The sequence below is a fragment of the Nomascus leucogenys genome, chromosome 13 (assembly GCF_006542625.1).
Source record: "Nomascus leucogenys isolate Asia chromosome 13, Asia_NLE_v1, whole genome shotgun sequence".
NCBI lineage: Eukaryota > Metazoa > Chordata > Mammalia > Primates > Hylobatidae > Nomascus > Nomascus leucogenys.
The window spans coordinates 25458004-25480267 of NC_044393.1; the positions used below are offsets into that span (position 1 = coordinate 25458004).

The 22264-nt window shown below is 44.2% G+C and overlaps 2 protein-coding genes across 14 annotated transcripts in view; both read right to left on the minus strand.

Annotated features, from left to right (window-relative positions):
* Nucleotides 1–1738: 1738 nt before the first annotated feature.
* On the minus strand, nt 1739–9296 carry ADIG (adipogenin). 2 transcript variants are annotated; one of them, XM_012511738.2, is made up of 3 exons: nt 9122–9296; nt 4403–4517; nt 1739–2101 (listed from the first exon to the last, which is right to left on the minus strand). In XM_012511738.2, the coding sequence occupies exons 1-3, from the start codon at nt 9246–9248 to the stop codon at nt 1747–1749; spliced, it is 597 nt and encodes a 198-aa protein (XP_012367192.2). In that variant the 5' UTR covers nt 9249–9296; the 3' UTR covers nt 1739–1746. The 2 variants fall into 2 exon arrangements, with proteins under 2 accessions (XP_012367192.2, XP_030681757.1); XM_030825897.1 differs by lacking the exon at nt 1739–2101 and having other exon boundaries at nt 4399–4517; nt 9122–9248.
* Nucleotides 9297–11650: 2354 nt separating this feature from the next.
* The window catches only part of RALGAPB (Ral GTPase activating protein non-catalytic beta subunit), a 105649-nt gene continuing 95035 nt past the window's right edge, over nt 11651–22264 (minus strand). For 9 of the 12 annotated variants that reach the window (XM_030825535.1, XM_012512001.2, XM_030825534.1 and 6 more), the window contains 5 exons: nt 20476–20584; nt 19624–19702; nt 16188–16336; nt 15543–15709; nt 11651–14609 (listed from right to left, as the gene is read on the minus strand). In XM_030825535.1, coding sequence (XP_030681395.1) covers nt 14580–14609; nt 15543–15709; nt 16188–16336; nt 19624–19702; nt 20476–20584 — 534 coding nt within the window. In that variant the 3' untranslated portion in view covers nt 11651–14579. Of the gene's footprint in view, nt 15710–16187; nt 16337–19623; nt 19703–20475; nt 20585–22264 lie in introns of all 12 variants that reach the window. The other 3 variants (XM_012512002.2, XM_003253569.3, XR_004032955.1) reach the window with 2 other exon arrangements.

Consider the following 22264-nt stretch of genomic DNA (forward strand, 5'->3'; position numbering starts at 1 on the left):
GTATGTGAGTGTGTCTGTATGTGTGAGGGTGTGAGTGTATATGTATGTGAGTGTATGAGTATGTGAGTGTGTGTGTGTGAGGGTTTGTATGTGTCTGTGCGTTGAGTGTATGTGTGTGTACGAGGGTGTGTGTCTGTGTATGTGTGTGTCTGAGGGTGTGTCTGTGTGACAGTGTGTGTGTGTATGAGGGTGTGTGTGTATGAGGGTGTGTGTGAGTGTGTGATAGTGCATGTGTGTGTCTGTATGTAAGACAGCATGTTGGGATTGCACAGCGGGGCAAAGGGCTGGGGAACCAGGTACTTCTAATATACTCTTGGGGCCACTTTTTGGTCGGGCAACTTAGCAGTGTCTGCAAAATGTAAATGCATGTCTTATGTTCAACAATTTCTCCTTTCAGAATGTGTTCTCTGGATAGAAGCACACTTGTGGGCAAGGATTTAGGTTCAAGAGTGTTCATTGTAACCTGTGGGTGAGAATAGAAACCTCATGCAGCAAATTCAGTGGGGCTCAAATCCCAAAGGGTGGCTTTCTGCACCTGACGAGGAGCTCAGACTTTAGCCCGCAAACAACGGAAAGCATGGAAGACGTGAAGCCGGGAAGGGACATGTCCCAATTTGTGCTTTGGGTGGATCACTCCAACAGGGCAGAAAGAGCAGAGACCAAGGCCAGGAGACCAAAGGCCAGGAGACAAGCTAAGATTTCAGGCTCAATTATCTCTCCTTTGGACATTTAGAAGTCGTGGTGGCTGGTGGGGTATGGAGTGAGGGAGAAAGAAGGGATAAAGATGATGCCCAGTTGGTACCTTGGAGGGCCTGTCCCTTTATCCCCCCACCCCCATCATCCTGCAGCCTCTGGAACCTTAGGCCTCCCACCATACCTCCCCCAGCACCCCACCTGGGGAAGAACTGGCACGGTGGAGTGGGACCTGGGTCTGGAGTCATGGAACCTGGGTTCAAATGCCAACTCTCCCAGTGTGACTCTGAGCAATTTACTAACTGCTCTGTGCCTGTTTCCCCATGTGTAAAACAGAGGTAACCAACCTACCTTGCAGAATTCTTACAAGGGCTAAAAACAATCATATGTATTTTTTTGTTTTTGTTTTTGTTTTTGTTTCTTTGAGACCGAGTCTCACTCTGTTGTCCAGGCTGGAGTGCAGTGGCACCATCTCAGCTCACTGCAACCTTCGCCTCCCTGGTTCAAGCGATTCTTGTGCCTCAGTCTCCCGAGTAGCTGGGACTACATGAGCCATCACACCTGGCTAATTTTTGTATTTTTAGTAGAGATGGGGTTTTTGTCATGTTGGCCAGGCTGGTCTCAAATTCCTGACCTCAAGTGATCCACCCGCCTTGGCCTCCCAAAGTGCTGGGATTACAGGTGTGAGCCACCGTGCCCGGCCAGCAATCGTATGTATAAAGCACATAGAAAAGTGCCTGACATGTGTAGTAAGCACTCACTAAATGTTGAGCTACTCCTATAGCTATTCCTACTCCTACCAAACTAGGCACTTGGTAGACACTCTGCAGCTATTTATCAAATATTTGTTATTAAGATTAGCCTGAAGTCCAATCAAGGAGTGAATTTGAAATCAGAGAATGGAAGCTCAGAGCAAGCCCCCCATCCCCGTTGAACAGATGGAAGAGGGTTGGGCTTTCCCAAGAAGGTCCTAGATGGCATGAATCAGGGCCAGGGCTGAGTCTCGGACCTACGCTGGTTGAATGAATGACTTGGTCAGGCCTGGTAGGTTTGTCAGGGGTCCCCCGGGCATGGGAAGACCCTCGCTTCTTTAATATGGACCCACACCCTCCGGCCCAGCCCTGCTTTAAGATCCCTCTGAATTAAATTGGCCAATTTCTCCCCATGGGCCTGCTCACTGCTCCCATGCCCTCTCAGACTTGAGCGGCTCCCTGCAGGGCTGGAGGTCATCTGTGATGCTGGAGAAGGGCTGGGTCCTCTGGAGGCTTTCACATGTCGGTCTGAAGAGGAGATGAGTTGGGAGTTCCAGGGAGGCACCGCAGTTGCCAAAGTCCTCTTGCCTCCCTGGCAAGTCTCTCCCATCCACTTCTGCCATTGCCACTGCCCTGCTGACTCCAGGAAAACCACACTAGAAACAAAAGGAAGGTTGAGGCTAGGGATGCCATTGGGATGAAAAAGTAAGAAACAGGCGGGTAAGGCCAGACGAGGTGGCCCGTTTTTTTTTTTTTTTGAGATGGATTACACCTGTAATCCAAGCACTTTGGGAAGCCGAGGCGGGTGGATCATCTAAGGTCAGGAGTTCGAAACCAGCCTGACCAATATGGTGAAACCTTGTCTCTATTAAAAATAGAAAAATTAGCCGGGCGTGATGGCATGTGCCTGTAATCCCAGCTACTCGGGAGGATGAGACAGGAGAATTGCTTGAACTGGCGAGGAAGAAGTGGCAGTGAACTGAGATTGTGCTACTGCACTCCTGCCTGGGCAACAGAGAAAGACTCCGTCTCAAAAAAAAAAAAGGGAAAAAAGAAAGAAAGAGGCATGTAAGTGATGGGGGTGGGAAGGGCTATGCATAAATGGGATAGGGTTCTTGCGCAGGGTCTGAAAATCTTTTCTAATGCCACAGATGATATAAAAACAGGTCAAGCTACATAATTCGCAGGGCCCAATAGCAAATTAACAAGTGGGACCCCTTGTTCAAAAATTAAGAATTGCAAGACAGCAATAGCTGAGCATGAAACCAAGCCTTGGACCCTTCTGAGCCTGGGACCTTGTGGGACTGCTGGTTACACATCTGTGGAGCTGGCCCCGTACACAAATCTCGGAGGGCATGCATAGGAGGAGTGAGTTTTCCTGGGAAAAGGGCCCTCAGTGGTCAAGGTAGGACCCAAAAGGCTAAAAATCATTACAACTGAGGTTAAGTGAGGGGCCCTCCTTTTCACCACCTCCTCCCTCCACTCAGGCAGGGTCAGGGGCTAGTGAACATGCTGCATGAACCAGCTTCAGAGTAGGGCAGGCTATGGTGGTCAAGGAGACAGAGAAAGGCAGACACATGAGAGATGGAGATTAGAGTTGGGAGAGAGAGGCGAGAAGGCTGGCTCCCGGGTTCGTGACTCGGGCAACAGAATCAATCGACAGTGGTGCTATTCATGGAGATGAAGAAAAGCTAGCAGAAGATCAGGGTGCTGTTTTGCTTGGCTAGGTGGCAATGGGAATCAAGATTCCTATTCTAGGCATGAGAGGGTGTCAAGCAGACAGATAATAAAGCTTGGGAGGAGATTAGATGAGACACACACATTTTGGGGCCATTGGTATAGAGATGGCATCTAACCCCACTGGAATGGCTGAGGTCTCCTAGGAATTCAATGGGTGCAAGGGCTCTTGGGTACAGCATCTGATTGCCCTGACATCTCACATGAGAGTATGTGTGTGTGCCTCAGTTGTAAATGTTCTCACTTGTAAATGGAGGTGAGAATCATATCCTCATCATAGGATTTCATAAGTAAGCTTGTGGAAGGGGAACGCTTAAGACAGGCCTTGGTACCTATTGAGCCCCCAAGGATACCAGCCATTGTAATAATAATAATAATAATATCATGTCATCCTTCCACAAATATGTATTGAGCCTCCAGCGTGTGTCTGGCAGTGTTTTGGGGCTTTGGATGCAGCCACGATTAAACGTGTTAGAAGGCGGTAAGTACTACAGTGAAAGGAAAGCATAGCAGGGTAAGCAGCACGATGCAGAGGATGGGGTGGGGGCTTCAATATCGAATAGGGTGGCCAGTGGGGCCCTGCTGAAAAAGTGACATTAGAGCAAGCCTGGGGGCGGTGGCTCAGCCTGTAATCTAGCATGGAGCGAGTGGGATCACGAGTCAGGAGTCGAGACATCCTGCCAACATAGGAAACCTGTCTAAAAAAAAAAAAAATAGCAGGGTGGTGGGGCGGTAGTCCCAGCTACCGGAGGCTGAGGAGAATGCTGAACCGGGAGCAGAGCTGCAGTGAGGAGAGTGCACCGATCCACTGGGACAGAGAGACTCTGTCAAAAAAAAAAAAAAAAAAAAAAAAAAAAAAAAAAAATTGTAAAAAAGCCTCAGAGGTGAGGAGTGCAGCAGATGTCTGAGGGAACAGCTGGCCAAAGACCGTCAGGAGAGTGGTGGGGGTGAGGCCCTAGGGTAAAGGGTAGGGGAGTTTGTAAATGCTCCTTGTGGCACAGGAAGCTGGTCCTCCAACAGGGCAACACCAAGTCTCCCCCACAATGAAGCAGAAGGCTCTCACATGCTGGAGAGGGCCCGTTGTCCAGCATGGCCAGGGAGCATACCTCTAATATGGTGGAGGCAGCCTCTTGCCCACATAGCAGCTGCCCAAGGCTTTGGGTGGGCCTTGAGGCTCCCCCTGGTCCCTGGAAGGGCCTCGCCTGGCACAGCAGGCTCACCAGCAGGGCCTCGCCTTCTCTTGGCCGTGGAGTGTCCCCTTCCAGTAAAACTCGGCTGGGCCTTTGCTCCAGGGCTCCCAATCCAAGCATACATCGGAGTCATTTTCCTCTGAATCTGTGGAGATAGGAGGCAAGGCCTCTTGGATGGTCACATCCTGTCTCCTACCCCTGACCCAGGAAGGAGTCCCCTGCCAGGCCTGGGTATCCCTGCAGCCTTGCCTGAGGCTAGGGCCAAGGCAAAATCCTATGAGCCAGCCTTGAGGCCTCAGGAAAACTTCAGAGCCTTAAAGGGTGACCAGGGACCAAGAAAGAAGGTTGCTCCTGTGACTCGGAAAATGGCCATATCCATCTACTAGAGGGGAGGACACAAGGTGAGCAAATGACATACTGTACTGGACATGGTCCAGGAAGAGGCAGTGAAGAGACACAGTTATTGACCCATCCAGGCATTTGTCCACTAGTTCATTCATTCACAAATATCTGAGTACGAAGGCACAATGATCTCCACTGTAGCACTATTTTGTGATGAAACACACACACACGAACAATAAAACACCTGGAAACTGTGTCCACGTCCACAGATCACGAGAGCTCTGGGTGACTAAGCTGTGGCACAGTCACACCACATGGAGACCTGGACCCTCCGTCTGATGGCTTGTCACGAAGCTGTTAAAATGTTTGCATCATATCTGTATCTTCTGACTTGCAGGATATCTACAGTATATTATAAGCAAATTGAAGAGAAATGTAGGATCTTTTTGTTTTGAAAAGCAAATGCTGCACCATTCCCCAATTTGTTTTGAAAACCTGCACATGTTAATGAGTTTGCTAACAGACTCATCTTAGGGAGGTAAGGTGAGAAAAAAGAGGGGATGGGGAAGATTATTTTTCTTACTAAACTCTTGCATTGTTTCACTAGTTGCAGAGAAGTAACAAAGGTTGTTTGTACAATGGGCATAATATCAGCATCTTCTAGGATGAGGGTTAGCTGAAGGCAGACATGTAAAACTCAGCACAGGACTTGGCACAGGCCTTCAACAGCGTTGGCACTCAGTATGTCTTAAAAGTCAGTAGGGGCCTGGCACAGTGGCTCATGCCTGTAATCCCAGCACTTTGGGAGGCCATGGCGGGCGGAACACAAGGTCAAGAGATCCAGACCATCCTCGCCAGCATGGCGAAACCCCATCTCTACTAAAAGTACAAAAATTAGCCAGGCGTGGTGGTGCACACTTGTAGTCCCAGCTACTCGGGTGGCTGAGGCAGGAGAATCGCTTGAACCCAGGAGGTGGAGGTTGCAGTGAGCCAAGATTGCACCACTGCACTCTAGCCTGGTGACAGAGCGAGACTCCGTCTCAAAAAAAAAAAAGAAAAAAAAAGTCAGTAGGATGGCGTGAAGAGACTGTTCTTCACTAGAGAGAGTATTTTTTGAACATAGAGTATGTGCAAAGTGTTGTTACATTCATTTTCTCATCTAATCCTCTTACCAACTTCCTGAAGTCAATTACTAGTATTTTTTGTACTTTACAGATGAGAATGGTGAAATCACTCGTCCAGGCTCACAGCCAGGGAGTGGTACTACTGGATGCAAATTCAGCCTCCCCACTCCACAGTTCCATTGGGTGTGTTTGGACTCGGGATTATAAAGGCAGCTTTGAATTGCACATCTTGCTCCAAGGCCCACCATGAGGGGTTGTTGCGCCACTCTTCCGTTTCAGCCCCAAACCCATCTCTTTGGAGGTTTCCCTTTATCGTTCTGCAAACTACTTTCAAATCGCAAAAGGAAAATGCCGGCAGCAGGGCATCCTCCCCTTGAAGGGTGTGTGTAGCTTCCTCCACCTTATGGCCATGTCATGGCCAGACAGTAGCACTGTCCCCACTGACCAGCTTCTGCAGGAGTTGAGCTGCCCATTATCATTTTTGCCTCAGTGCCAGTTTCATCAGGCAGCTCTCCTTTCTTCCCCATTTGCTCCTCCTTCGACTTGGGAAAGTGCATCCTGTCGGGTATGCCATGCTTACCCTCTGTATTCTGAGGCCTGAAACTGCCCTGAGGAGCTAGCAGGAGTGTTGGGGGGTGGTGAGGAGGAGGCGGCAGAGCTACTCCTGTCTGCTTTTCAAACTGGATTTCAGGCAAACTGATTCCAATAAAGGGATCTGCAGCAGAATAGAAAACTGTAGGTCTGGGTGTCCTGACCCTCTTAGCCCCCAAACCCTGACCTTGGGTCAGTTCTCAGCACAAGGGCAAACACACGCAATAATACCGGGAGTTTTAGAAGATGGGGAACCTGAGGGAGGAATGCCCACCTCACTTTAAGGACGGTTTCTCTTCATTGCAAAATTAACAAAGGACTTACTTCAAAATGCCACATGACACCAGGGAGTAAACAGCCTCTCAGGAGAAAGTCTGCAGAGGGGTTAGAGTGGGGTAGGTTGTGGATGGTTTTGGAGTTGGGCCTCCAAGCAGAGTGAATGCTGGAGGAGATTCATGCCGCAGGCCTTGGCCTGGGTGGTAGGAGAAATGTCTCCACTCTGGAGAAGGCATCCAAAGCCACACCACCTGCATTTCCTCCCACATTGACAAAACCAGCATTGGCTGGACTATTTTCTCAGCCTACAGGAACCTACGATGTGCCAGGTGTGTATGTGTACTGTGTGCCCTGCCCTGTAAGTACCTGATATGCATCGACCACTGTCACAACCCCAAGGGGCAGGTACTAGTGTTGTCTCCATTTTGTAGATGAGAAAAGCAAGGCTCAGAGAGGTGCCCACAGTCACGCAGCTGGTAGGTGGCAGAGTCGGGATTTGAAGGCAGACAATTGGCTCTCTTAAGTAGTTCACAGATGTATGACCTTGGACAGGTTGCTTCTCCTCTCCAAGCCTCAGTTTCCCCAATTGTGATGTAAGTATTATTAAGCAGGGCTATTCTGAGGATTAAATAAGATTATGCATGTCCAGTGTTTAGCACAAGGCCTGGTATATAGTCAGTGTTCCAAACAGGTTCACTATTATTAGGAACTATTAACAAGCAAGGATGAGGCCGGGTGCAGTGGCTCATGCCTGTAATCCCAGCACTTTGGGAGGCCGAGGCGGGTGGATCACCTGAGCTCAGGAGTTTGAGACCAGCCTGGCCAACATGGTGAAATCCCATCTCTACTAAAAATACAAAAATTAGACAGGTGTGATGGCGGGCACCTGTAATCCCTCCTACTCGGGAGGCTGAGGCAGGAGAATCGCTTGAAGCCAGGAGGCGGAGGTTGCAGTGAGCCGAGATTGTGCCACTGCACTCCAGCCTGGCTGACAAGAGTTAAGACTCCATTTCAAAAAAAAAAAAAAAAAAAAAGGATGAAATCTGAACCCATATCTTCCAGACTCCAGAGAGACAGCTTTTATCGCCAATATGCAAACAAGGCTGACTCCCCACCAGCTGCGGGGCCCAATGCCTGAACTGTGCCCCTCAGGGAGGGCTGTGGTCTACCCTGGGACTATGAGGAGAATATACTTTAAATAAACATTTTCTAGAAACAAGAGGACATCCCAAGCTCTTGGCAGGAACTCCCAATAATTACACAATTACAAACCCTACATTTGAGATCATGGGGCTAGTTGGGGTGTGCGGAGGGACTTCTCACCCTGCCTCAACGACATCTGACCATTGCTGGCGGCATGTGCTGCACCCTCCCTGCCTAGCTGGCCAAAGGTCATGGCACTCAGCAGCAGGAGGTGAGAGGTCAAGTGGTCCCCACAAAGAGGCTTTTTTTTTTTTTTTGACACAGGGTCTCAATCTGTCTGCTGGAGTACAGTGGTGTGATCTCAGCTCACTGCAGCCTTGACCTCCCAGGCTCAAGCAAGTCTCCCACCTCAACGTCCTGAGTAGCTGGGACCACAGATGCATGCCACCACACCTGGCTAATTTTTGTATTCCTTGTAGAGACGTTGCCTGGTCTGGTCTCAAACTCCTGGGCTCAAGCAACCTGGCCACCTTGGCTTCCCAAAGTGCTGAGATTACAGGTGTGAGCCACTGTGCCCAGCAGGAAGAGACCTCTTGCTGAAGGGGATGCTCAGGGAGACACATGCCAGAGAAGCAGAAGTCCCACTCCTGCCACACAGCAAGGCCATATCCTGGCCCAGCCACTCCCAGCTTCCTCCACAGCCAGCTTCGTCCCACCTCTTGCTCCTCTTGATGGCATGCTGAGGTCAGAATCAATGTCAGCTGGCTTCCATGAGCCTGTCTCCTGAAGAAGCTGGATCCTTTCTGATACACGGCCTAGGCAGAAAACAGTGAGTGGTCTGCAGGTACCTGAAAAATGCCTAAGGCTGCTGTATCCCATCGTGCAAGCTGTTTACTGCACAAAAGCACCCAGTTGAGAGGGTGAGCGGGGCTGAAATCCAGCCCACGCTCTGCTCACAGAGCCTTGTGCCCCAGCTGAAAGGGGCACCTAGAAGTTCATCTGCCTGGAGGGATAACCTCTTTCTAATTTGTTCAAAAGATCACTCTCGAACTCTAGGTTCAAACTCTAGGACTCACTCTCGAACTCTAGGTTAAGAAACCCTAAACAACCAAACCAATCCTTTCCACTTAAGAGTTGACTGCTTGTATCTAAGCCAGCACTTAGAATGACTGAATGAAGCCCCTTCTGCAGTTGTTTCAGGACACACTGGCCTATTCGGCCCGCTGCCTAGCTCCAGGATTAGGGCCCTGCCTGGACGGGGTAAGAAGCTCACCTTGGCTAAGTAAGAAGCGTAGCCAGATGATCAATAAGAACAACAGCAAACCCAGAGGGAGGCAGAACCAGAAAACCAGGAAAGAAAATGTGAGGTCATTCACCAGCGGCATCAAAGGGTACTTCATGGCGCATGTGGGGCTAAGCTGGGCCAGCCTGGGCTGGGCTGGCAGGGCTGCCCCAGGGGACCTGGCAGGCTGGGCCATGCTCTGCTCTCAGCCCAACTGTGACTGAACTGTGACATAACAAGGAAGTCACAGTGTACTTCAGGCAAAGCATGCAGGGGACACTTTGAGGGAGAGCTGTTCTGGATGAAAGGGTGGGAAGTGAGGCAGTGAGACAGACAGTCTGCCTGAGAATTTAAAAGCCCAGGTTTCCAGGCAGGCCTGGGTTTGAATCTCAGCCCAGTAGCTATTGGGTTCATGACACCCCTTTGACCCTCTTTCTTGTAAGATGGAGATAATTCTGTTAAGTTAGAAAAACAGATGGGACAAAAATTACCCCTGGGATCGGTGTTCATATATCTGAGGTCACAGACCCCCTCCAGGAGCCAGCTGGGTCCCCAAATCCTGTAATACCAGCTGTGTGTGCCCACATCCACACTTGGTGGGGGTGCTGGGGACTGCGGCAAACTGGATGGAGCTTACTGCATCCTAAGCATGCAGTGATGGCAGCTCCAACGAATAACTGCTACGGGTGAAATGCAGGTCCATTACTGCAGGACTCCTAACTTTCCCAAGACAGGCAAGAAGTCTGGATTTCTATGTGGAATCTCCCAAGTTTAAAATGTCAGATCAGACCTTGTTAAAGCACTGTTGGCCAAACAAAACATCTGCCAGGCTGGATTGCTCACTGGGCTGCCACTTAAAACTTTTAAAATCTAACACACAGTAGATGATTCTAATGATTACTAGATTAAATTACTATGAATGATTATTACTTAATCTGAAAGCTTCTGTGCCTCTCCTTATTAGGGTTTTCAGTGAGGGGCTTCTAACGACTTGAATCTTGTTCCTTTATCTCCTGAGTGGCTGGAATACTTTCACATGCCATCCTCATCTTCTCCTATCTGTCATCCGTTCACTCATCAAGTATTCAGTAAACCTCCCTGTGTCAGACCATGGCAGAAAGGAGGCTTCGGGCTTCCCACTGGAGTGGGTGCTGCACGGTATTCTCCAACAGGACCCTTGGACCACCTGCCTGTGACTACCAGCAGGTGGGTGGGTGCTGGAGTGCATTTATTAAACATGCCAATTCCCAGGCTCACCTTCGTCTCCTCAGACCTCTTGGGAGTGGGGGTGTGGCTTGGGATTCAACCCACTGATAAGCAACCAGAATGATTCTGATGCAGGCTTGATTTTGAGACCACAGCATCTCATGACTAAAAAGCACCTGTTGAAAAGGCAAACCCAGGTCCAGGCAGGGGGAGCAGCTGCAGGAAGTGGGTGGTAAACCTAGGGAGAAATATGGAGCAGAAAACTCCCTTATAGGAAAAGACACCAGTTCAAGGAGAAGGGCGCACGGGGCCAGCAACAGGAAAAAATAAGAGCATGGGAGGGGCTGGGAGAGCTGGGGCATGGTTTCAAGAGTTCTAGCCCGGCTGTGGGATGGCCAGAATTCCTACAAGAGGAAGTCTGGGAAAATGGACTAGAATGTGTGTCCAAGAGGAGCAGTGCCCTGGCAGGGTGCTCCTGATGCAGGGCCCAGAGGCCAAGAGAAGGAGGAGCAGGTGGTCTGGGTTGGGAGTGATTCCCTGGCACTGGGTCCTGAAGGGGCTGGGGTCAGAGAGAGAGAGAGTTGAGCAGCATAGCTGGGAAAGGCTTGAGCACACATTTTTTTCCTGGCTACAAAACCTTTCCAGACACCAAAACAGGGCTACTGTGCAGTCAGCGTCCCTGGCCACTAGGCCCAGCTGGAGGTCCTGTTGTGCGTGGGCAGAGCAGGCAGAACACACACTGCAAGTTACGCAGCTCCCAGGCACAATTCAGAGGGCACACTTCAGCAGCTCTTGGCAGAGGCATGACCACAATGGTTCTCAAGGTTGTTTCAGGTGGTCCATTCACTCCACTATGTGTGATCTAGGCCTGAGGGCACTCATCTGGCTCCAAGATGCCTTACACAAAGGGGGCAGTGGGCGGCAGGGGATGATCTCTGCACCTCCCCCCTTTCCTGACTGTCTAGCCCTGCTAGGGCTCAAATATTCTGCACGCAGAGGGCACAGCTGGCACTTTCTTGCTCCCATAACATAAGCATCTATCTCCTCAGCAATTCCCAGGCCCTGAAAGGTGAGCCTCTATTGGCAGTGTTTTAATTATACAAGCTCCTTCCAGCAGAGAAGGCCAAATATTTTTCTTAAAATTAATCAAACTTTGAGTATTTCATGAAATACTCATTTAATGTTCATTTAAACTACAGATCTAAATTATAAAGGGCAGCCAAAGCCGAGCAGACATCCCCTGAAAGGGTAAAATTAACAGCACCAGTGTAGGAGTAAAGCCCCAGCCTGTATCCAAAAGCACATACAAAGTTATTAGATAAGAATCTCCTTAAAATTTAATTGACTAAATGTATTACATTCAATATTTCATGGGCTTCTTCTGGACAAAGGATCAGCATAAATACAAACAAACCTCTGGACCTTCTTCCCTAACTGACGAAGATGAAACACAGGAGGCAAGGGGTACGGGCACGCCTTCATATTTACACTTTGCCTTTACTTTACAGTTCAGTGCCGGAAATATTTACAGAAAATACAATAAGAAAAAGATCATGTCTTGGCAACATACTGAAATTCATACAAACTGTATATATGATTTCAAGCAAATAATGATACTGCTTATTTTTTAGCCACAACTGCCAAGCCCTTCAGAGGAGAAAGATGTCTTGGTCACTGTAAGAGATGAGGACTTGGGAAACTTGGTTTGCTTCAACAAGTATTTATTGGGCGCCTACTATATGCAAGGCACTGTGGAATCCCAAATTATACCTTTTCCCTCACCATTAAAAAAAGAAAAGCATCTGAAGAACATGAGTTGATATTCTGAGAAAAACACTGTAAGTACATGGCTTCTTTAGCTACTAAGAAACCCACCGTTTGATTCCACATCGTACGGATGAACCACCTCCAATCTCTCCAACTCAGGAAAAGAGGCTGTCATGGAAATCTTTAAAACAGACCATCTGACTCCAGTGTCATTTCATGTAAACACAGCAATCAGTTCTTTTCAGGAAGAGAGAACCTGAATGGGCTTTAAAATGGTGAATACAGAACTACTGCCAGCAGGAGTGTCAAATTACCTCTAATACGTGTTTCTTTTTTTTTCTTTTTTAACTATCTACCACAAAACACATCTTTGAGCAAGGCTAACTTCCACTTTGGGTAAAGCTCCATCTTCCAGAAGAAATGAATAAAGACTCTGCCTCTCTAGAACCCAGTCTGCAGAGTCTGACAAATGCTTCCCTAGTGTATGGAGAAGGTAACCGTTCATGAAGGCCTCATACACAGAACCTGCAGCAGGTAACTGACATTACTGGCCAAAGGTGTGGTACTTGTATTTATCAATGAATCCAGAGGAAAATGGACTGCCCTGAAATAAACGATCTGGAAATGAAGGAAAATGTGCATGTGTGAGTGTGTGTGTGTGTGTGTGTGTGTGTCTGATTAGCCCTTTCAAAGGCCCAATGGATGGAAGAGGGTCTCGGAGGAAGCCCTAGACAAAAAGGAAAGCTAGCTAAATAAGGAAAGGATTAACAAGGTAAAAGCCCTCCTCACTGTCCTCAGTGCTCCCAACCAAAGGGGAGGAGAAAAGCTCCCTCCTGCAACTTAAGAAGGCAGTAGAAGGGCAACCTTACTTACCACCTTCCTCTTCACAGAATGCCACACTCATCCACCCCCCGGCATACCCAACAGATATAGCAACTGAACTGTTTACGCCACAGACAAAAGTGGTCCTGGCTTCCCCCCAGAGGCTAGAACATATGCTGGCAAATTTATCAATGGACTACTAAATATTAATATTAGGTATTAAATATGTTCCTCCAGTGCTATTCTACTCAAAGTGATTTTTAACACAGGCAGGTGGGTAAAAATAGTGACCACAAACTCAAATCCATACTAGTGAAAGAGCTAAGGGTTCTTCCCACTCCCTCTTTGGGCAGATGTTATTTTGAGCAGAAGGAACCAGCGCCTGGTAAGGTATGGGTATCCCATATTCCACTGGCTCCGTACGCACTGGGAGTTTCATGCCTTCGGGGGCTGCACATCCTTCCTTCCCTGGAAGACGAGGGAGTCTCCCAGATCACAAATGCATTCAACATGATTGTTCATGTATCAAATACATTGGAATTACAAGGAGTTGCCAGAAATTAGAGCTAACTGAAGGATCAGCAAGCCCAACCCTCATACACACACACACACAGCACATTTTTCTGAAATTAACTATGCCAAAGGTAAAAGTTTGATCTGACGAATCACACTGAAGAAGTACATCTACATCAGTTATTTTTAACCTCTGGAATGCTGTTAAGTTACATATTAATTTATAGCCTTCTCTGCTCACTTCAACTAGAACAAGAGCCCATTTTCCCCTCAAAATGTCAATCTAGAATTACCTTGAAAGTTATTAAACCTCATCTTCTTCCTGTGAACTACTAGAACATTTTTAGGGTAGAATTTGCTCATCTTTATCCCATATGCCCTCTCCCATGCTACCACCTGGAAACATCAATTTATTGCCCTTAAAAAGAAAATCAACTACTGAATAATACTATAACCTGAATGGAAACTGGAGTCATAGAAAGAGGAGGTTATCTTTACCTGAGCTTAAAACAAACATGAAGAACAAGTTATGGCAAACTTTAAACCAAGAGCTGCTATGCCCGTATTTCTTGCTTACAGATGGCAAAATGCACATTTCTGGAATAAGAGACATTTGCACAGGGAATTAGGTCCCACACTATCCCCACTCCCTAAGTAAACCACCAAAACATCAAACCAAACAGATTGTTGTAGCTCTGACCCATAGTCTACTGACATCAGAGTTCAAGTGGGAAAACACCCCTTATACAACTGTGATCGTTCCTCTTTGGACTTTAAATATCACTTATTTTCTTAACATAAAATAATCTTACTAAAGAAGAAAGCACATGAGAATAGGATAAATGAGCAGTGTATACTATAGCACTGTAACAGGAATCCTTGGATGTTCTGGGTCTGGCCACCTCAAAAGTTTTATCCCTGCAGAAAAGTAGCAGCGAGGTAACAGAAGTATTTCCAAAACCTGGCAGGGATCTGTTGGCTGGCAAAGTCCAGAAAACATGACAACAGCCATTTCTTACAGTAGCCACCCAAAGAGGTGGTCACTCATGTTTGTCAATTATGAGGAAATCCAGTAGTTCTCTGGGAGAGATCTGAATTAGTAGCGTTGAGAGGCTATTCCTGAACCCCATGTTAGAATCCTTCATAAACTACTGCAGTTTGCTGCTTGGTCCTGAAATAAGAGACAATGGATGAAACCAAATAATCTTCAACCCTTATTGTGAATTTACATTTCTTTAAATGATATTTAATCAATGAATCACAAATGTTTAACCTGTCATTATGTCACCCCGCTGGACAATAATGGAGAGAGTGGGGGTATCACTGCTGTCTTATAACTTTTAACCCCACAAACTTTATTTGCATCCCCATTAAAGGACAAGGCCATGCTCCATTTCTGATCTGTTCCTGGGTTGCTCAGAAACTGAGGCTTTCAGACAGATCTGTGCAGTGATGAGAAGGACAACTTTTTGAAATGTGGAGAAAAAAATATGACATCTTTTAAAGTCAGGCTTCTTATCTGAGCAAAAAACATGTATCATCTTTTCTTTTTGTCAGTGTGACAGCTGGATGACAAGAAGACCTACAAGTGAGTAGAAGGCTGTGACTTCTTTCCTTCTCCTCCATGCTATCAACATGAGTCTTTAAATGTCCTGTAAGATTCTGAGATTTTAATTTTGAATACAACCTCCTAAAAAGTGAGGTATAAAACTATCTTCAACTTCTATATTGCAAATTTGTTGATACTACCAATGCACGTGTTTAACTGAGATGCATAAAAGCCTTTCTCCTCAAAAGGCTTATGTTTAACTAAAATTGTCACTTTTAAAAGAAAGTTTATGGCTAAAATGTATATCATCATTATCAGCAGGAGTATGATTGTGTCTGGGAGCCCATTTCACTAGATAGCCCAAAGTCTTCTATCAAATGGGTTATAATGTGTTTCTTCTATTCTGGTGATTAAACAGTAAGCTCTTGGGAGTGATTTGTTTTTATTTTTACAGTGATCACCTATCAAACTGTTCTGCTGTGTTATAGTTCCCAAACTGGAGTTCAACAGTCTTAGAAATTCAGTGGTCTAAGAACTGCAGTTCTTGAGTCCAACCTCCTGGAAAAGTGAAGTATAAAACTCTGGCTCCAACTGCTTGTTCCGGTACTTGTTGACAATGTCGGTGATTTTCTGTTTCCGGCGGACATGGGGGGGACTGTAGGAGTCACTTTCCAGTCTCTTTCTTCTACAAATGTTAATTACAGTCTGCCTCACCAGAAAGCCTTGAAAATAGAGAGTTTTAAAATAAATGTTAGAAACTAGTCACTTACATAGGTGAACTATAAGTATTCAGGTGAACTATTCTCCGCATACTCAAACCATTTCATTCAATTTGCAAACTTCCCATCCCCAGAGAGATAGACATAGTGCTAAGATAAAACTGTCAGAAGAAACACACAATGACAAGGGAAAGGAGAATCAAAATCTAGTCTAAAAATCTATTTTCTGTCCTGGATTACAAACAGCTATCTTCAATATTTTAATACTAGAAGTTAGTGAGGTTTTACTTATACTTACTAGATTAAGGACAGATTAAAAAAAAACAAAACATGTTCCCTTTTTAACAAGAGCCATACCATTTCCTACATGTGGAAGCTATTAAGTAATTATCACCATTTCCTTATTTTTACTTCTTTTTGGTTTATAAAAATGATAAAGAAAAAGAAAATTTAACTCTTCAGCCACATATGAAGACCTTACCAAGAGCTCGCCTGCTGACAATCATCCCATCCACAAGAGGGATGACCATGTTAAATTTTCCAATGGCTCCTTGAATTTTTATCCGGAATAATCCAGTGTTTAAAGGGTGGATGAAGATGACAGGAACTTCTTTTTCAAGAGTCGTAGATCTTAAGAAAAGAAAATTTTTATCTCAGACACCCAAGAGTTGAAGTCCCTCACATACAGCCTAAGATTACTAAAGGGACCTGTTGCTTGAGGGTGGTCTGAGAAAAGCCAAGGGGTCAGTGTGCTCAGAATCTGCTTTCTGGGAATCTATGCTGCTGCCCCCTATAACACCTGGTCCTAAAGGTCCATTACTGGGTTAACCTTTCTAAGCTAACAGAAAGGGGCTGAAAACATATATATGCTTGGAGAACCAATAGGGACACTGGGTGGAAGGAGAGGCCAGAGAACTCTACTGCATGGAGTTAAGAATCTAGCAACCAGCTATGGGACTTTCACTTTAGTTCCTCTTCTTGTAGAGAACAAAAGTGTGGCCGGCCATAGTACAAGGAATTCCAGCATAGTCAAGGCTGGTAATCCCAGAGGAGAAGCAGGAACACAGCTTCGGCCCATGACAGGAATCCCTGATATAATTTTTTTTCAGGGTGGGGAAGGAGATTGGGAGAGCCATTAATCTAAGCCAGCTACAAATGTCCTTCTCGGCTATGGTGATAAATGGCCACACTGTGGCAGGGCCAAAGCCCTCACAGCCTCTGGCCAGGCGGCAGATGCTAAAGTTGGCAACTGCCCCTATGGAGGGGTGAGTTACTCATTACGCACCAGGGATAGGCCAACCCATCTAGTATTACATGTTATTTGTGATGCTACATGTTGGGGTCTCTTTGCAACACAGTGAGTTTTCTTTCTATATAGGTAAGGTGATTTTGGCCAAAGCAACACTGAATCAATCTTTCAAGACATTAAAAAAAAAAAACAAGAAAAATCAATCCTTGAGTAATTCTGTCCCCAAGACAAATTATAAACTTTGCTAATCTACCAATAAAGTATACATTTTATTGTCAAATTGTATTACAACCTTTGACCTAAAAAGCTGAAAACTTGAGAGGCCGAGGCAGGAGGATCGCTTGAGCCCAGGAGTTTGAGACCAGCCTGGGTAACATGGTGAGACCTTGTGCCCAGTTTTTTTTTTTTTTTTATTAAAAAAAAAAAAAAAAAGATGAAAACAACAAAGACAGTATATGATAAGTCTCTTCTAATTAGTTCCAGAAAAGTCTACTCATGACTATTCTATAGTCTCTTCTTTAGCAAGTTAGTGTCATAAAGAAAAAAGGACTGTTCCAGAATAAAAGAGACTGAAGGAATTAAAACCAGATATATAGTCCTGGAGTGAATTCTTTACCAATTGTGAAGAATATTTTAGTAAAAATGAAGAAATTTGAATGTTGGCTATTAGATAATATTAAGAAAGTATTACTAACTTTATTATTGCGATGTTATGTTTAGCTATCTGAAAAGTTTCTTACTTTTCAGATGCATACTGATGTATTTGGAACGTTAAGATATCTGTAATTTGTTTTAAAACACCAAAGCATAAAAAACATGGAAGTTTTAAGAATGACTTGCCCTCTTTTAGAAGTTTAAAATGATAATGCTAAAATAAATCATCTTTACTGACTTCATTTCAACAACAATCATCTAACAATATTAGAATAAATTCATCTTATATGCAATTTGAATCAGCTCACATAACTAAAAGGAACTCAAAATATCAAGTTTGAGGGTAGCTCTGTGATGAGAGAGATGCAGGGTCAATGCATTTGGGGTCAAAGGCCTGGATCCAGGTAGCTTTCTCCTGCATTTACTGGATGTGTGATACTAACGAATAACCTCTTTGAGCCTATTTTATCCCACTAGTAAAACAATAACTGTTGAACTCTTAGAGTTATAAACCAAAAACAAGCAAGCAAACCTTGAAAACTACAAAGCCTATACAAATATATTGTTACCATTCTTAGAATCAGATTATTCTCTTTTTATCCTTCTTGTGTATGGGCAGGTAAAACAGAAATTTTAACCCAATTATAAAGTTAGTATTACATTTTGCTTAGAAACATGTTTCCGTTAATTAGCTCATATGATTTAGGATATTTTAACTGCTATTTGGCCACACTGTTTTGGCCAATTTAACTCCATTATTTCAATATAATATTGCTACCCTATTATTACGGTCTTTATTATTATTTAATTGCCTCTACTTCTCCATTTTTCTTTTTGCTCTAGATAAATGTAAAACAGTAATTAATTATACTATTAAAACTCTTGCTAAAGCACCCAACATCACTAATCACCAGGGAAATGCAAATCAAAATCATAATGAGATAGCACCTCATTCCAGGTAGGATGGTTATTTTCAAAAAAACTAAAAGAAAACAAGTGTTGGCGAGAATGTGGAGAAAAGGGAATCCCCTTGTATGCTGTTGGTGGAAGTGTAAACTGGTGCAGCCACCGTGGAAAACAGTATGGTTCCTCAACAAATTAAAAATAGAATGTTCATATGATCCAGCAATCCCACTTCAGGGTGTATATCCAGAGGAACTGAAACCAGGATCTCAAAGAGATAGCAGCACTCCCATTTTCACTGCAGCATTCTTCACAATAGCTAAGACATGGAGGCAACCTAAATATCCATCAATGGACGAATAGATAAGGAAAATGTGGTGTACACATACAATGAAATATTATTCAGTCTTAAAATGGAAATCCTGCCATCTGCGACAACATGGGTGAATCTAGAGTACATTATGCTAAGTATAAGGCAGGAACAAAAAGACAAATTCCACATGATATTACTTATATGACAAATCTAAAATAAACTCAGAGAAGCAGAGAGTAGAATGCTAGTTGTCAGGAACTGCAGGGAGGGAAAAATGGGGAGGTATTAGCCAAAAGGTGGTACAAAGTTTCAGTTATGCAGGATAAGTCCTAAAGATCAACAGTATAGTACAGTGGCTACAGCTAATAATACAGTATTGTATACTTAAAAATTTGCTAAGAGGGTAGATCTTATGTTAAGTGGTTCTTATCACAAAATAATAATAATAATGAATTAAGTGGGCAGGAGAAAACTTCTGGAGATGGTAGAAGTGTTCAGGAATAGATTGCTGTGATGGTTTCATGGATATATACTTATCTCCAAGCTCATCAAGTTGTATACATTAAATATGTATAGCTTTTAACAAGTCAATCAGTTATACCTCAATAAAGTGGCTTTAAAAAAATCCATGCTATAGTAATTTGATAACCTTGTACATTGTATACAAACTTCCTTTGATCTTTTTTCTGTTTTTATTTCTAATTGTCTACAACTCTTTCGTTTCATAATTCCTTATTAAGCTGCAATCAATATGTTAAAAAAAGACATGCTGATGAACTTCAAGCAAATAGAGTGTACCTCAGTGAAGTGCTACTATTTGCAGTAGTTTCCACACCAGTACTGATCTCTGTCATCAGCTCTGAGAGGGGAAAGTTTTCTGGAAGAAAATAATAGCATTACAATTAATATCTCCCTCATTTTCCCAAAAAGATAATAGGAAATCTAATTTTCTAATCTCTTTACATAAGTGAGTGGCAAATATATGGACTGTGCTGTCCTGAAATACCATCTTAATTATTCTCTACAAATTAAAAAATTCTCTCTCAAGACATTTTTTAGCTAATTTCATCTAAAGCAAAGAGTTTTTAGAAAATATGTTCTGTGATCTTTGAGGGCTTGGTTGAAAAGTAACTATCACACTTTGCCACAAACTCTGGGCTGGATGGGATTTTAGGCAAGTATATATTTCTAATGCTCTAATGTTGCTTACGTAAAAATCATGAGAAACTTACCCAGAGCGCAACTCTTAAGGACAAAGTAAGCTTTATACTAAAACGAGACAGTAGGGCACGTGAGTGGAGAGAGGGTAAGTGAAGTGCTTCCCCTTCCCCTTTCCAAAAGTCCTGGGATGACTGAGACCAACTGGCAACAAATCACTGACTGTGATGCCAACATGAAATAGCTAAAAGCTTTGTATCTACTGGTCTCATCGAATCTTCACAACTATGAAAAAAGTACCAGGATTTAACAGAAGAGTAATGTAAGGCTTAAAGAAACTGAGTAGTGGAGCTGGGGTACAAACCCAGGCTTGCTGAACTCCAGGACTAGCTCCTGGCCACACCATGCTTATGTGCCCACTCCCTGTAGACATTTAGCAAGTCATTGTCACATATTGCCATTTTATTTATGGACAAAGTCCTCATACAGTACCTATATCATCATAGCGTTCCACCCAGACTACAGAAACTCTTGTCTCAGGTCCAAGGGGAGGAACAGGGCGACCCTGAGGCAGCTTCCTCATTCTGGAACTGGGACTGAGCTATAGGAAGAAGACAGACAGCAGGAAAGACAACGGCAACAAAAAACAGGCTTAATAAAACTACCCAGTCATTCATTTGTCAAGGTGCTCAGTGACTGACATAAGTATCAGGTCATGGAAAATCACTTTATGAGAAAGTGTACACATTTGCAACAAAACTCTTCTTTGGCTCCTGTTCATCAGTCTTAACCTAGGACAAGGCTTAAAACTGTCAAAGAAAAAAAAATGGAAGGAATACTGAATAATTATAATTTGCATTAATAAAAACAAAATTTACACAAAGTATCTTAATGAGGGCTTAAAAGATTTGAGTCTATCTCTGTTAGGGCCAGAAAGCAGTACACTTCCCCATCACAGCAACATCACTACTTGTCTGGGGATTCTAATCTCTAAAATGTCCCATCACAAGTTAATCCTAGATCCCAGACCAAATGTCTCCTACTGCAATTTATGCTTAATTGCTTTTTCTCATCAGTAGAAAGAAAAACGAGTTGTTTGGGCATTCATTACCATGCAGTGTGCTTCCGGCTTCCCGCCACCCTAATCAACTCTAAGTTTCACTGCAAGGTTAACAGGACTATGTGGCTCCCCTTTAGCAAACTGGTACCCTGAGCTGCATCTCTTTTGAGGCATGCAGCAGAGCTAAGTTTGTGCTAAAGCCCTAAACAAAGCTCATGTGTACAGAGGGGAGAATCTCATACTTGAGGTGAATTTTAAAACTAAAACTGCTTTATTAGCACAGAAATACACATGTCTTTACCAGATGACCAGAGTCCATGGCAAGTCCCCCCAGATGCTTGTATCTACTCTGACATTCACAGAAAATGGCCAGACCAAGAGATTTCTCCCAAACTAGTGACAGACATTTGGCCATATTCACAGAATACTTTCTTAGTATCAAGGCCCCTAATTAGCTTTGACTCTCTGACTTCTTCCCTAGATTTAAAGAGCTCCTGTGATTAGGTCAGGTCTACTTGGAAAATCTCCCTTTTGATTAACTCAAAGTAACCCAATTAAACCCACAAGATCCCTTTGCCAAATAATGTAACATAATCACAGTTATCCTATCATATTCACAAGTTCCACCCACACGCAAGGAGGGGACATTGTACACAGGCAAACGTCGCTGGGAGTTACCTTAAAATTTTGCCCAACACCCTGGCGTTTTTCCTGCAATCTTGCTAAACTCACCTCAATAGTTCTGGTGGATTTTAAAAAAGATTCCTGAGGGTTTTCTACTTACATGATCATGTCATCTGCAAATACATACAGTTTTAGTTCTTTGTTTTTAATCTTTATGTACTGTGTTTCCTTTTGTCTTATTTCTCTGTATAGGTCCCTCCTCTATCATGTTGAATGTTAAGTGGTGAGAATAGGCATCCTTGCCTTGTCCTCCACCTCAGAGGAAAAGCATTCAAGAATAATGTACAATGTATAAATATAATGTTAGCTGTAGGTTTTTAGTAGATCCTCTGTATCAAGTTGAGAAAGTTCTATTCACAGTTTGCTGAGAACTTTTCTCATAAATGAGTACTGAATTTTTGTCAACTGTGTTTTCTCCATCTATTGAGATAACCATATGGTTTTTTTTTTTTTTTAGTTTGTTAGTGTCTGCAAAGTACAGTATAAGTGAGAAACAAAAACATGGTGCTTTATCTGGATTCTAAGGAATAACTATGG